A 14850-nucleotide genomic window follows, 5' to 3' on the forward strand; every position below is an offset into this window, starting at 1 on the left:
GTGGATCTTTTTTGTCAGCGAGTAACGAGTGCACCCGCTGGGTGACCTGGAAAACGTGATCTGTTGGTGGTCCGGGAGGCCCAAGTTTGGGAACCACTGACCTATATCAGTGGAAGATCAAAATAAGGTTATAGCCTTAAACCTTGGATGACACCAGAGCAACGCAACAGAAGATAGACCCTTCTTCAGGGGCAGCCAGCATCTCCAAGGATGCTAGACATGCCCCCGGAGTGAGGAAATATGGGTACCCATGAGGCCGCACCCCTTCAATTAGACCCCATCCCTTTTTAGGGGGATATGCCTCCAGCGCAGCAGGTGGTGAGGGTGCCTATCCAGAGTGCGCACCAGGCATCACCACACCTAGTGACCCCTAGAGGTTCAAATTTAGCTGAGCCCCACCCTCCTGCATTCTGATTGGTGAATGGCAAAATGTTGGCCACTCTACTCCCTTTGAATCTGCTAGTGCGGTAGATATTTTGTGAGAGGGGCAGATCTTGTGCAGAGTGGAGGGATCGGTCAGAATTGCCTATGGGTGGCAATTGTTGGGGGGTGGCACTTGTTGGGGAGAAGCACTTGCTGGGGGCGGCGCTTGTTGAGGGCAGCATTGTTAGGGGTGGCACTGGTTGGGAGTGGCACGTGTTAGGGGGCGGCACTTGGTGGACGGCATTTAGATGCTTTCTTTAGTACTGTCCAACTGAAATCTACCAGTAACTGCTAAATATTTCCACCTTACTGTACCCTACGGCATCCTGAGTGGAGTGTAAATATGTAGGACTGTAAACAAAAATTAAAAATAAAACGAAATGTTATAGTACAGTACATAGCTTTTTTATTATTATATAAAATTTCCAATCATCAAGTGAGGGCTTATAATTAATTAATGAAAATAGTCAAATGTAAAATATGTTCCAAATTGTTCATGAAATATTCCTAGAACAGATTTGGAGATATGTTGTTGCGCTGGGGTAGTTTGCAGGCCCACACGATGTATATCAGATTTCTGTACGCTGTAAGGAGAGACCTTTCCTACTGTAGTAATGTTGTAGAATAAATCCACCTGACATCTACTCTATGTAATGGCAAACCTCATTCTGCACTAATTAAATACATCTGCATATGACAACCAGGGGTCTTCCATTGTAATCCCATTGGGTCATCTGTCTTCTGAAGTGCTCATACGTAATGGCAAGGGTCCGGGGGACACTGAAGCTAATGTTAATGAACCTATCAATAACGTGTATAGTAGAAGTGAAATGGATAGTGTTGCGGCAGGGCACGTTACTGACACGGGATAATTCATGGTTGCGCTGGATTGTGTCAGAAGGATCCAGGGAAAGTGCTCCTGACAGATGCAGGTTCTCACACAGGAACGGTTGCTGCTCCGCCAACGTAATACTCTCCAGCCTTTTGCTCTATAGGGACACTGGAACTTTGGGTGGTACCCGAGTTCTAGCTCCCATTGGCCGTTATCGTATTCACATATTTATTCTACATTTAGTATTGGTGACTTTTCCTCAATGTTTATTTGTTTAGGAATGTAATTATTCAAAACTTAATGTTGGACTATGTAATATATCTTCATTATTAACCCCTTCACTGGTACTCCCAAGAATTGTGCAGGCTGTGCTCCGGTGCCCGGAAAATTCTCGGGAGTGCCACTGCCTGCGCTTCCTCCTGCCGGGCAGCTGAGCTGAGCTATACGCTCAGTTTCAGCCGCTGCCCGACTCTGGCTGCCCTGACCCGCATCCTTTCCCCGGCTGTGTGCGGCATGACCTTGCTAACGATGTGGCGCACACGTGGCTGATGGAGTGCTCAGCGGTGCTGCCAGGAAGCGCAGGGGGGGGGGGGGTAGGGAGTGCTCCGGAAAAAAAACTTGCCCAGTGAGGAGCGCTCCCCAAAAAAACCCACCACTGGGTTAATGGATTTTCAAAATGTATTAATTCATCTATTCAATATATATTATTTAATCACTAGTTAAATACCCATCAAAATGACGGCTTCTGCCATGTACTTTCACGTTGAGTTTTCACGTTCACTTTGAGCTGTGACAGTTTTTAACCCATAAAGTCTCCACCCCACCCCCAGTGCCTATCTGCTCCTACCTCCAACCTCTGTCTTCCCAGCTTCCTCTCTCCATATCCAGCAAGTTTGAAACAGATCAGTGTCCCTGCAAAAATAGCTTTCACTTTCTGTTATGACATCTTTTAGCATACAAAATAATTTATTTGGTCTGTCGAGTGGCCCTCTAGCAATCACTGGCGATGCTTCACCTCATAGAGGTGAGGAGTAGAAAGCCTTTTATTTATATATATATATATATATATATATATATATATATATATATATATTCAGTACTTATCATTGATGTACTTACTGGGAGTCTGTCTATCATTTTCTAGAATTCAATAGGGAAATGACAGCTGATTGGTTGTTTCGTCAGTATTTAATATCTATATATTTTATACTATGCCTATGACATAATGTTATATACTGATTACTGCGCAGAAGGAGAACGGCGTGATCAGCAGCACCATCAAAGGCTCCCTGGTCACATACCACCAGACTGGGCTGGCGCCAGGAGAAGAGTACCATGTCACCATCCAGCCTCGCAAGGGCACAACGCTAGGACCTGAGACCTCTATCACCACAACGACAAGTGAGTGTGCCCCAGAAATCCCAAACTATGTGATCAGAACGCCAGCGCTGGCACTCACAGCATACTGCCAGCTGCGCTGAACATCAAATGATTCTCCTGCCCACCCCAGGGATGCCACAAGCTGTATATCCCATTGACAGGCTAATTGGTAGCAAGCTGTGTTCCACTGTTAAAGCTTTATTGGTGGAAACACCGGACCTGTCCAAAATAGCTTGGACCAGGCTCCCAGATTTCCTTTTTTGGAAAGCAAACATGGGTGACGCAGAACAGAATAAGCGAGTCACCCCTCGCCGCTGATGAACTGTGAATGCATAAAAACCTCAAATTTTTGGCTTCCTCCTTTTTGAACCAATAAACATGGACATTCAGGTTACATAAAGTTTGCATAGTTTTGAAATGCACCTCTAATGTCATATTCGGTGCTCGTTCCTGCTACTTCAATCAGTGTAAATCATCGGTTCCTTATCTATAGGCCTCCAGCTCTCCAAGTACTACAATACTCCGGTTAATCTGGCATGCCGGGACTTCCAGTTTCACAATGGATGGAGGTTGTCTACATGTCTAGATATACATTGGACATGTGCAGCTGCTCCCTTCCCTGTAGGGTCCTACTCAAAACAGGCCGGGTCCCCAACTTGCAGCTTGCAGTGGAGATAAAGGTCCTTATTCAGATCTGATCGCAGTACAAATTTGTTCTCAAAATGGGCAAAACCATGTGCACTGCAGGTGGGGCAGATGTAACCTGTGTAGAGAGAGTTAGATTTGTGTAAGTTATTTTGTTTCTGTGCAGGGTAAATATTGGCTGCAATATTTTTACACTGCAATTTAGATTTCAGTTTTAACACACCCCACCCAAATTTAACTCTCTCTGCACATGTTACATCTGCCCCACCTGCAGTGCACATGGTTTTGTCCATTTTGAGAACAAATTTGTACTGCGATCAGATCTGAATAAGGGCCAAAGTGGAAGGTGATAATGCACCAGCCAATCAACTCCCAACTTTCATTTTTCAAACATAGCTGATTGGCTGCTGCATTATCACCTTTTGCTTTATCTCCGCTTTATCTCTTCACCGGGCTTAATACATTTGACCCATTGTGGCATAATCTCAACTTTTGGCCACTACAATGTAGTATAAGATGAACTGGAGTTGATGGCATAATATTAACTGGGGGAAACCGTGTGGCATAATATGAAGTGGGGGAAATGTGTGGAAAAATATAAATTGGGGGCACTGTGTGCCATAACATGAACTGGGGGTATTATAAGACTTAGGGGCAGATGTACTAAGCCTTATTAATTGGGGGCACTAGACTTAAGCATAATGTGAACTGGAGGTACTGTGTGGCATAATGTGAATAAGGGTACTACTATGCGGCATAGAATTAACTAGGGCACCACTATGGAACATTATTTTTACCAGGACACTACTAAACACCATGAAATAAACATTAATTTTGGAGAGATGAGTCTCTCTGGGAACATTGGGGTGGTGACCACTTCAGAATATTGCCACGAGACTCACAAAGTTATCTGCGTAATATAGGCCTTGGTCAATGACACAAGAATTTTATCCATGTCCGTGATGTTTACCAGTTAAATTAAATGGTCATATAGGGAAATGGAAGAACTAGCTGTAACTCGTAGCTCATCAAATATAGACACCCAGTGTGTCCCGTTTTTCCAAATGTTCTAATTTTTGGAACAACTCATCAACTATTTTTCCAGATGTCCAGACCCCTGATGAACTTATATTATTATTATTAGAATGTGTGGGAACTGTATTCTCTGTGTTTCTGTATTTGGCCCCTGAAACGAACCAAGCGGTTGCACATGAAGAATGAAGGATCTCTGTCCGCAGCTGTCCCACGTTCAGACACATTAATAATATAGGTGGGCAGGAGCGGCCACAATGACCTCATCAGCAGTACCGGATCTCATGATGCTTATTTTTTTTTTTTGTGTACCGTTGTTTAGGGATTGAGACTCCACGTGGCTTCCGCGTCACAGAAGTCGCCTACACTTCTTTACTGTTGCGATGGGAGAGGCCGAATTTCCTGCCTGACCGCTACATTGTCACACTTATTCCTCCCGTTGGCAAGGAGCGGAAACTGAGGGTCCCTGGGAAAGGAGACAGGATCAGGGTGACAGGTCTGGAGGAAGGGACCGAATATAGAATACTCCTGAGAGCAGAGAAAGGAGAGGAACAGAGCCAAGATACTGAGATCACTGGAACTACAGGTGATGCGAGGGGGGGGTGTAAAACATTTTGGGGGGGGGGAGTAAGAGTTTCTGCACGAGTGAAATGCGTAGGTGGGGGAACGAGTGCGTCCGTGAACGAGAGGATGGCCGGTGTCTAGTGGATGGGGGTGGGGTACAATGGAGATAAGACTTGTGGAATGTGAGCTGTCCTGGGGAGAACTAAATATTTTGTTTAATACTGTATTAATATTTGATGACCTATCTTTCTGTTTTTAGTTGCTGACAATCAAGGACCTTGAAGGACGTTTGGAGAAGACTAATAATTGACTTTCTTTTAGCACATTACTTTTATGTTTACAGATATTTATTTCCCTGCAAACGGCAGCACTAACCGCTCCTTATAATTCCTTCATCGCCGATATTTAGAATATTTCAATCGTGTACGTTGGCCGGTAGTGCCAGCTGTCTAAGCCCGTCAAGTTGTTCCATTGTTCTTTAAGACTTTATGGCCTTCACCTGAGGCTCTGTCAATTTGGAAATGACAAGTTCAAGCAAGTTCCGCCTAAGGTCGGCCACGGCAGGTGGAGAGCCATCTATTTGCATATTCCTGCCTTAGGGCGAGATGTACTAAGCCTTGAAAAATGATAAAATGGAGAGTGATAAACCTCCAACCAATCAGCTCCTACCTATCATCTATTTCAAACACAGCCTGTGACATGACAGTTTGGAGTTGATTGGTTGGTTGTTTATCACTTTTCTTTTTATCACTTTTCAAGCTTAGTATATCTGGCTCTTAAAGTCTTATATTATCGGGGGGGGGGGGGGGGGGTATAGAAATTAGGTCCGAACAGTATCTGCCAAAGGTTGTCTGGGCATGCTGGGAGTTGTACTTCTACTGCAGCAAAAATGTCAAGGAATGACATTTCACCTTTAAAAGGTGCCCATACACAGTACAATTTGTGTATGCAATTTGGACTAGATTGCATCGCATTGCTTATGTTTTGCAATGCAATCTAGTGCAAAAAGTATATGCAGCACATACTTTCTGAGCTGTGCGATGGGATGTGCGCGGGAGCACGCATCTCACCGGACCTGGCAAATTGTACCATGTATGGGCACATTAAATCTATCACCCGGCAATCTAGTTAGATTGCCGGGCAGGGCTAGTGTTCTCACCGGAGAGCACTGGCCCTGGTAGATCGCTCAGCACACAGCGCTGACACATCGCACACACATCGCTGTGTACTGAGCGATCTAGCACCGCTCAGCAAAATCTCTATGTGTGTAGGCCCCTTAAGCATGGAAATTTTAATTTCACAGAGTATTAAAGATGAGCACACCCTACATCAGGCATTCCCAACCACGGTCCTCAAGGCACACCAAGAGTGCAGGTTTTGTAGATATCCAGGCTTGAGCACAGGTGACTTAATTAGTATCTGAGAGATTCTGATTAAACCATCTGTGCTGAAGCCTGGATATCACTAAAACCTGCACTGCTGGTGTGCCTTGAGGACCGTGGTTGGGAATGCCTGCCCTACATGATACACTTAATGGACAACAATGTTAATGATTTGTCGCAGCACCCGGGTGAACGATGTACACACTGAAGCATATTGTTAACGATATCGTTCAGTGACTTCACCCGCTCTCACTGAATATGCTTTCATTGACAATATATGCACATGTGCCTGCATGCTCAGACGACACGGGGGACCAAGCTTCGTAAAGGATATAGTGTTGTGTACGCACTAGAGCAGGCATGTCCAAAGTCCGGCCCGGGGGCCAATTGCGGCCTGTGATGTCACTTCAAGCGGCCCGCAGCCTCCAGCCAGAAGCGGGCGGCTGGAGGCTGACATGGGATGCACAGCACAGAGGTGGGACCCCTGCGAGCGCACCTTTACCTTGCTGGCTTGCTGTCTGCATTGGTGAGGGGGTGCCGGCTGTCACTGTGAGATGTGTTTGCCGTCTTTCAGATGAGTATGTGTCCAACTCCTGCTGCTGCAATTATATATCACCCTCCACCGCGATCACAGTGACAGCAGTGTGCAGGGAGGGGGAGCAGCAAAGTGGAAGCTTGCTCCCATAATATGCGGAGCCAAGAAGGGCGGCGGCAGGAACCCAAGCATCTGTCTCCTGCAGGAAATATACAGTGAAGGGAGGCAGTATGTGGTACATTCAGAGAAGGGTGGGTAGGCTGGGGGGCATAGTGAATGGGGGCAGAGTGGGGGGCATACAGTGAATGGGGTACATACAGCGAAGGAGGGGCAGTTTATGGGAATATACAGTGAAAGGGGCAGAGTGGGAGACATACAATGAATGGGGGCAGGCTGGGGGACATACAGCGAATGGGGGCAGGCTGGGGGACATACAGTGAAGGAGGGGCATGCTGGGGGACATACAGTGAATGGGGGCATGCTGGGGGACATACAATGAATGGGGGCAATCTGGGGGAAATACAGAGAAGGGGGTCAGGCGGGGAATATACAGTGAAGGGGCATGCTGGTGGACATACAGTGAGTGGGGGCACGCTGGGGGACATACAGTGAATGGGGGCAGAGTGGGGGACCATTCTGATGTGATTAATGGTTCAAAGAATGTCAGGCTGAATGGTCGGCCCCCACTCATTTTTACGTCACCATATCTGGCCCTCTTTGCAAAAAGTTTGGACACCCCATGCACTAGAGGATATGCACGATAATGACATTAACTATATTGTAATTGTGCATATCATTTGGAAAGATCACATAGGGGGTTATTCTAATTCAATTGGACCCCCGCGCGTTCGCACGCAGCACATGTACCGTGCAAATGCTGTGTGTGGGTGAGGGGGGTGGCCAGCTGACGTCAGCAGATGTCAGCCACCCGCCCTGTTCTCGCACAGGATGCTCAGAGGTCTGAGACACATAGAGATCATCCATTCGCATGCCTGCGGGGGTTCGGGGGCGGCGTCTGAGGGTCAGCCTTGCGAGTCAACCAGAGTAAGGACCATAGTGTGTACTCAGCTTAAGACATGCTGGACAAATATGCAATTACATTTGATATCTTAAGCCCCCCCCCCCCCCCCCCATCCACTACGCAGACATATATGAAGCTGAAAATCTCTTCAGATTTCCCTTGAACTCTCCCAGAAATCTCATCTGGACCAGAGTTCATTTTTCTTCAGATCAGATGGATCTTTGGTGCAGCACCTAAGGCCCCTATACATTGTGATTTGAGCCCGATCTCACCCGATTTGGATGGATCGGGCCACAAAATCGCATGCGCAGACATCCCGTCCGAGGCTGAACATTAAATTTATCGTATCGGACTGGCACATCGCGGGTGCTGCGGCGGATGGGCAGTCAGCAGCGGGGTCCCTGCGGCAGATGGGAACTAGTAGTGGTATTGGTGGCGCGGGAAACGGCTGCTGAATGTAAAACCATATTTTGAAGAGACTTGCCAGACGTTTATTGGCTGAGAGAATTCCCTCAGCTAATCAGATGGGAGGCCGCTGATTCGCTGAGAGAATTCTCTCAGCTAATAAACGCTGATCAGTCTTTTCAAAATATAGTTGCACGGTCAGCAGTCGCTTCCCGCGCTGCCGATACTGATGACTGCCCAGCCACCACAGGGACCCCCTGCCCACCCCGCACGGACCCCGCTGCCTGCCCCTGCCAGCTCCCCAGGGATTAGGACAAGTCAAACTAGTGTATGGAGGCCTTAAGACTTTGTTGTCAGATGGATCTGAGACTGAGCCGCACATCTGATCTGAGGGAGCTCAGATTTGGCCTTTTTTCTTCAGATCGGTCTGTCAGATCCATCTGAATCTGGAGAAAACGGGCCAAATCTGACTAGTGGATGGGGGGCAAAAAGTTTTATTTAGACAACCAATAAAAAAAACAATGGTGAGTAGTAAACTTACAGAATTGAAAAATGATAAGTGACTTCATCAGGGTCTTAGGGGAAAATTCACTAAGATGGGCCTTCTATTTCACATGGGATGTTGCTATGGGTAACATATCAGAATTGACTTATTATTTTTTAGCACCATCAAGAAGATAATAGCCTCTGATTGGTTGCCCATGGCAACATCCTATCTGAAATAAATCTCCCATCTTTGTAACTTCGTCTTAGAGGAAATGTGTTGGTTCTGTAAGTCCACACTCGGACTCCACTGTGGACAGATAAATGGTCATTATTTCCAATTCTGTACATTTGCTAATCACAGCAGATAATTGAGTGCAGTGAATTATATAATTCAGTATTTGCATGGTTCTTGCGGAGTAATTCATCCCAACGCTAGCAGTCATTTCATTACTAATAGGCATTTTACTAAGTTCCATTTGGCCAATGAAGCGAATGTTCCATAACTGTCTACCAGCGATGATATGTTTCTGTTGCTATTTTGAAATCACGTTTAAAACCTATCCTTTATTTGCCATTGCCCCAGACAACATTTGATTAGATCACGTGCAACATTCATTCTACATTAATTCACATTTGTTCCTTCCCTTATGACAGTTTCACTAAGACTTATGTCTCCACATTCCTGCACATTCCGAGGAAGACTAACCCTTTTGTTATACACAATGTTAACATCATTTTGACTTTACAGAACTGTTTCATTTTGAATTTCAATTATATAGTCTCATCCTAGCATTGAAGGGTAACCCTAACCTTCTTAATTTGGTGCTTTACTAGCTGGAGAAGAACGAAAACGTCTTGGGGAGGAACCCGTAACCCATGGATCAGTGGGGACTTCTCACAATGTTGACACATCCGGGAAGCTAGAGTCTTCAATAATGGAAACTAGATTCCGCCCTGCATTATCTAACACGCACCTCTCTCATGGAGGAGAAAACAGAAGTGTCCTGACAAAAGAAATTAAAGAGATATTTACAGAAGACCCAAAGGGGAGTAGTGTTATACACACAACGAAAAACATTAAAACTATCATCACTACCATTTATGAAACACATCACCGGAAAGATGGGAGCATGGTAGACGTTTACCGTAAAACAGAAGATTCAGAATATCCATCAACAATACTATCACATAGCCACGACAAATTACCAGTGGACAATGTGAGAGTAGAGGGTGATTTAGAAAACCTAAGAGAATTTGATAGGACGGACAAATTACCTGGCATCAAAATGGAAAGTTGGATACTCACAAAGAACTTTACTGATTTTGACCCGGCTACAAAAGAAAGTCCTATTAGCTGGCATGAAGCAGAGAAAGAAGAGTCTCCTCACCCAAAAGGTGTGGATCGGAAGCCAAACATTCATTCTAAAGTGACTGTTCCAGGCAGTGGGCGTTTGCCAGAAACTTCCAGCGTTGCCAAGAAGCTTTTGGAATTTGAGTCCTCAAAAATGAAGCCTGTAATAAAATCTGGTAAGGATGGAGAACAAAGCTTGAGTGATTCAGAAGTTACATCCTTAAGTGAAAACATCAACCATAGATTACCACTCTCGGGACAAGAGGGCATGTTAGATATTTCAAAAACTGGGATGACAGAGGAAACTTCAAAGGAAAGTATCTCTGAAACTGGAGGGTTAGGAGTTAAAAGTGGGGAAAACACAATAGATGACCCAGCAGATCCTTCAAAAACCAGAAAGCATATAACCACGTTAGTAAAGGTAAATAGGATAATAAACACCTCCAGAAGAGAAGGTGCAGGTAGAGAAGACAATAAGGACTTCCATAATGTAACAACAGTAGTGGAAGGCCGTAATGTCACAACAGAATCTGCACCAAGAACTAAGAACCAAACCAGGGTAATGGGACACCACATGAAGTCAGTAATTGACAACCTACCAGAAAAGCTCTCTATCTATAATGGAACATTTATTCAGCGTTTAGAGAGCTACCTCCGAGCTACCTCTTACCCTCTAAAGGTCAACCAGACAGTGGAATCTGTGGCCCAGGCAATATTTCTTTATTTGGTGAAATGGAAGCCACACAGTTTTACAGGAATGGTGTATGAACGGCTTCCTCAAAAAACTCCAGGTGCCCCTGGGAACTCAGAACCTATAGGGTCATCACGACTGCAAGGCAATATGGGAATCCCCATCAGTGAGAATAAATTACCAAGCAATAACTCAGCTGATATACATCAGCCACAAAGAGGATCTGTCTCTTTGAGAAAACCAGACTCGACCATATCCATTGATCCAAATCTAAAAACTCTTGGGAGGGTGGAAGCAGTGGGTGATATAGAGATCCCAGTGAAGTTGACAGTAGGAGCATACGGTTCTACCTCAGAAGTAATAGAAGAAAATCTGAATGTCCGAGATAAAGCCCCTGCCTCAAAAGATAAAGTAATAACAATGAGTGAAGTAGATCCATCAAAAACGATGCCTTCCAAAACTTTAGTAGATAGAAGTAAACTGTCAGAAAAGAGGCTACCACCCCCCAAAAAGGCCACTGCACCAAAAGGAAAAACAGAAAAGAAGGAGCATGACAAAGGAGGAAAAAATATTGAGGAGGAAACAATGTCATCAGCAGAGTCTTTTGACAAAGAACCTGGGATATCCCCAAGGATAAGTAGTTTTGAAAGGTCTACAATAAAACCCACAGAAAAGGTAATATCAAGCTCTGCTACTCAAAGTGGAAACCTTAACGTTGATAAGGATGGAACATTAGAGCCTAGCACACTACAATCTCCTCTGCACCAAAACGTTAAGCCAGAATCTAGCAAAGAGAAAATTGAAAAGGGACTTCCGAATTATGAGAGCAAACTAATTGAAGATAAAATGGAAGACAGGTCTGTAATCTCAAAGAAACTGCCAACACACCCCAGAAAGACAGACCCCCAAAGGCCGAGCACAAAACATGAAGTAGACAAGGAAGGACCAGTTAATGCAAATTTTCCAGATAGAGAGCTCTCTCATGTAATTCATAAAAGTGAGGAAAATTCATTAGTGGATAATAAAATTCTAGGGTCTGGTGAGAAGCAAGACACAGCTGGTCCCACAAGAAGCCCAATTTTATTGAAAGTACCAAGTCCTGGGACTCATGGAAGACCTAGTATCCTACAGAAAAATCCAACCAGTCTTGTGGTTTCATTAGAAGGTCTTGGGCTTCTGTGGGACAAGGTCTTAATTCGTTATAGCCCATGGCCACCAATTGCTGGTGCCACTCCAAGCCAAATGGAGGTGGATAGAGGAGTCAGGCAGGTGGAAATCAAGGATTTGGCCCCGGGGACCAGCTACAGATTTGATCTTCATGGGATGCTGAGGGGCCGTTCATCCAAGTCCTTCTCCCTGGTGGCTGACACAGGTACTGGGAAGCTACTGTAGGTCATAGAAAATCTAGGCATCTGGGATTGCTTTGATGTTGTACTCACTGCCCACTAGCTATTCGGCTTTTCACCTCCCTTAAACCGCCACCCTAATGCAGAATTGGGAATAATAATGTGTGGGTTCTAGCATGGGAGGACACAATGTCATGTGTATCCTCCCTACTTATAAGACTGCTTAGCATTGGTACTTGTTATCGTCTACTCTAATTATCTTGATCTCTTTCTTTTAATGATTTTATCGTTTTCATCTCTCAGCTGTCCTAAGTTCTTCACTATACTTTGACTATGACTTTTTTGTTTTCCATTATCCTTTTATTTCTTGACTTATAATTTACACTCACTTGTGGTTGTAGTTTCCACGTTGGTCGCAAGTCATGAATTCGGTTAAAGTCAAGACATGGATGACTCCACCATGTGTGGACGAAAAATGTTTTGGAATTCTGCTAAATTCTCCTCTACCCCAGTAGTGTTAAGAAGGATCTCCTATTGCTAACAAATCAAGAGAATCTGATTTTGAAATCACATGGAGACATCCATCCTATGTCTTCTCTACGCTCTACTGCTCTCATTGCTCAGTCTCCCCTCTCTGTCGTCTCCTCTTCTCTGTCTCCTTGTCCGTCACTGTTATCCTTCAAACACTCATGGATGAATAACATCACAGTTTTACCTCACAGGCTTCTCTCTCCCTCTGCCGCTCGCTGTGTGCTCACCGTATGGCCAAATGACACCACGTCTGACCTGCTGATAACGCCTTTACCCTTCAGGCAATGTGAACGCTCAAATGTATATATATCATATTGGAACAGAATGGTGAACACGTGAGAACTGTGTGCAAAGATGGATATATACATGCGTGCTTGGGTTTATTTCAGTCTATGTTTCCGCAAGTATGGGGTCATTGGGTCGATCCATATAAGGTCCACACGCATTGGGTCAACCACTGAAGGTCAATATGGCTTAGGTCGACACATGAAAAGGTTGACATGGCTAAGGTCGACAGGTTGACACAAGCATCATGTCGACAAGGGGAAGGTCAACAGTCAAAAGGTCAACATGAGTTTTTAATTTTATTTTTTTTGGCCCCGAATGTCGGCACCATCAAAGTGTACTGCTTCACCTTGCATGGCTCGTTGCGGTCACCATTCTTCTACTCTTCCTCCATGCCCTAGTGGATGGTAGGAAATGAAAAACTGCCCGTCGGCACATGTCAGCTCAAAAAATCCTGGGAAAAACTCAAGTCAACTTTTTGACTCTTGACCTTGCCATTGTCGACCTAATGCTTGTGTTGACTTTCCAACCCATGCCGACCTATTTCATGTGTCATCGACCTAAGCCATTTCAACCTTCAGTGGTCAACCCAATGCATGGCGAGCTAATGTGGGTCAACGGAATGACCGCAACCCGTTCCAGCACAAGCATACATGTATATTTGTAACATGCATGGGAAAGTCCTGATGAATGGGAGAATGCGTTTGTATTTGGATTTGTATGATATATATATATGTTAATGACAGGTCTGTATTGTAAGCTCTCTGTACCAGTCTGTCATTACTCTTATATATGTATATTCCTCAGTATATATATAAGTGCACTCTGTAATCCCAGTTTATGTCTGATATACATAGTACTAATGTATGTATATAACATAAACTACTAATATATATTTTTGTGTGTGTGTCCTACAAAGGTAAACACTACATGTACAGACACATACATGACTATATATAGTCGCAGCTTTGTAGCATGTCAACGGGCACAGGTTTTGCATGCAACAATTCATGGTTAAGCATGGAATTGATAGTGGTTAATAAATCTATGTAACAGTGGAGTGTGGGAGGGTGTCAAGGGATAGCATGCAATGGATTTGGGGATGTTTTGTGGAACGGTTACAAGAAATAACATTTATTTTATCCTCGCTCACAGCGGTGTCGCACATTACCGCACTACCACAACACATTAAGGTGACCACGCAACCATCTCCAGTGGAGTTCACCACAACAAAAGCACCAGGTACTGTAAATCCATCTTTGTTTGGCTACTCTATGGTCACCCGGTATCTGGACCTCTGCTACCAAAACCTGTCTCCTACTTCTTGCGGTCTCAATTTATCCAACTCCTACTTCCTTCATCATTGACCCTTGGTATGACTCTCAACCTCTATAAGTAAACTCAACTGTGCTATCAATCATTACTGTGCTATACACCACCTTTGTATTCAACTAGTATATGAGTCTTGGCTTCTACTATACTTTATTTTTATCTTCAATGCCACCTATTACATGATCTTCAGCCATTATTATCAAACTCTTTCTGCATTTTTGGTCATTAAATATGCATCTCAGCCATTGCTGTCCCACTCCTCAATTTTCATCACTTCCACCAGATACATGAGACCCAGGATCTACTATCCCAATAATCCTCTACTTCCACCGTATCACCAGATACATGAGGCCCAGGATCTACTATCCCAATAATCCTCTACTTCCACCGTATCACCAGATACATGAGGCCTAGGATCTACTATCCCAATAATCCTCTACTTCCACCGTATCACCAGATACATGAGACCCAGGATCTACTATCCCAATAATCCTCTACTTCCACCGTATCACCAGATACATGAGGCCCAGGATCTACTATCCCAATAATCCTCTACTTCCACCGTATCACCAGATACATGAGACCCAGGATCTACTATCCAAATACTCC

At 44.6% G+C, this 14850-nt stretch overlaps 1 protein-coding gene across 2 annotated transcripts in view; it reads left to right on the forward strand.

Moving 5' to 3' along the window:
• TNXB (tenascin XB) overlaps positions 1–14850 on the forward strand; it is a 74620-nt gene that overhangs the window by 19967 nt on the left and 39803 nt on the right. The window contains exons 5-8 of one of the 2 annotated variants that reach the window (XM_083160129.1): positions 2506–2656; positions 4635–4898; positions 9540–12119; positions 14065–14151. In XM_083160129.1, coding sequence (XP_083016255.1) covers positions 2506–2656; positions 4635–4898; positions 9540–12119; positions 14065–14151 — 3082 coding nt within the window. The remainder of the gene's footprint in view (positions 1–2505; positions 2657–4634; positions 4899–9539; positions 12120–14064; positions 14152–14850) is intronic. The other variant, XM_083160130.1, reaches the window with a different exon arrangement.

Source organism: Crinia signifera, chromosome 9 (genome assembly GCF_055691185.1).
Source record: "Crinia signifera chromosome 9, ASM5569118v1, whole genome shotgun sequence".
Taxonomy (NCBI): domain Eukaryota; kingdom Metazoa; phylum Chordata; class Amphibia; order Anura; family Myobatrachidae; genus Crinia; species Crinia signifera.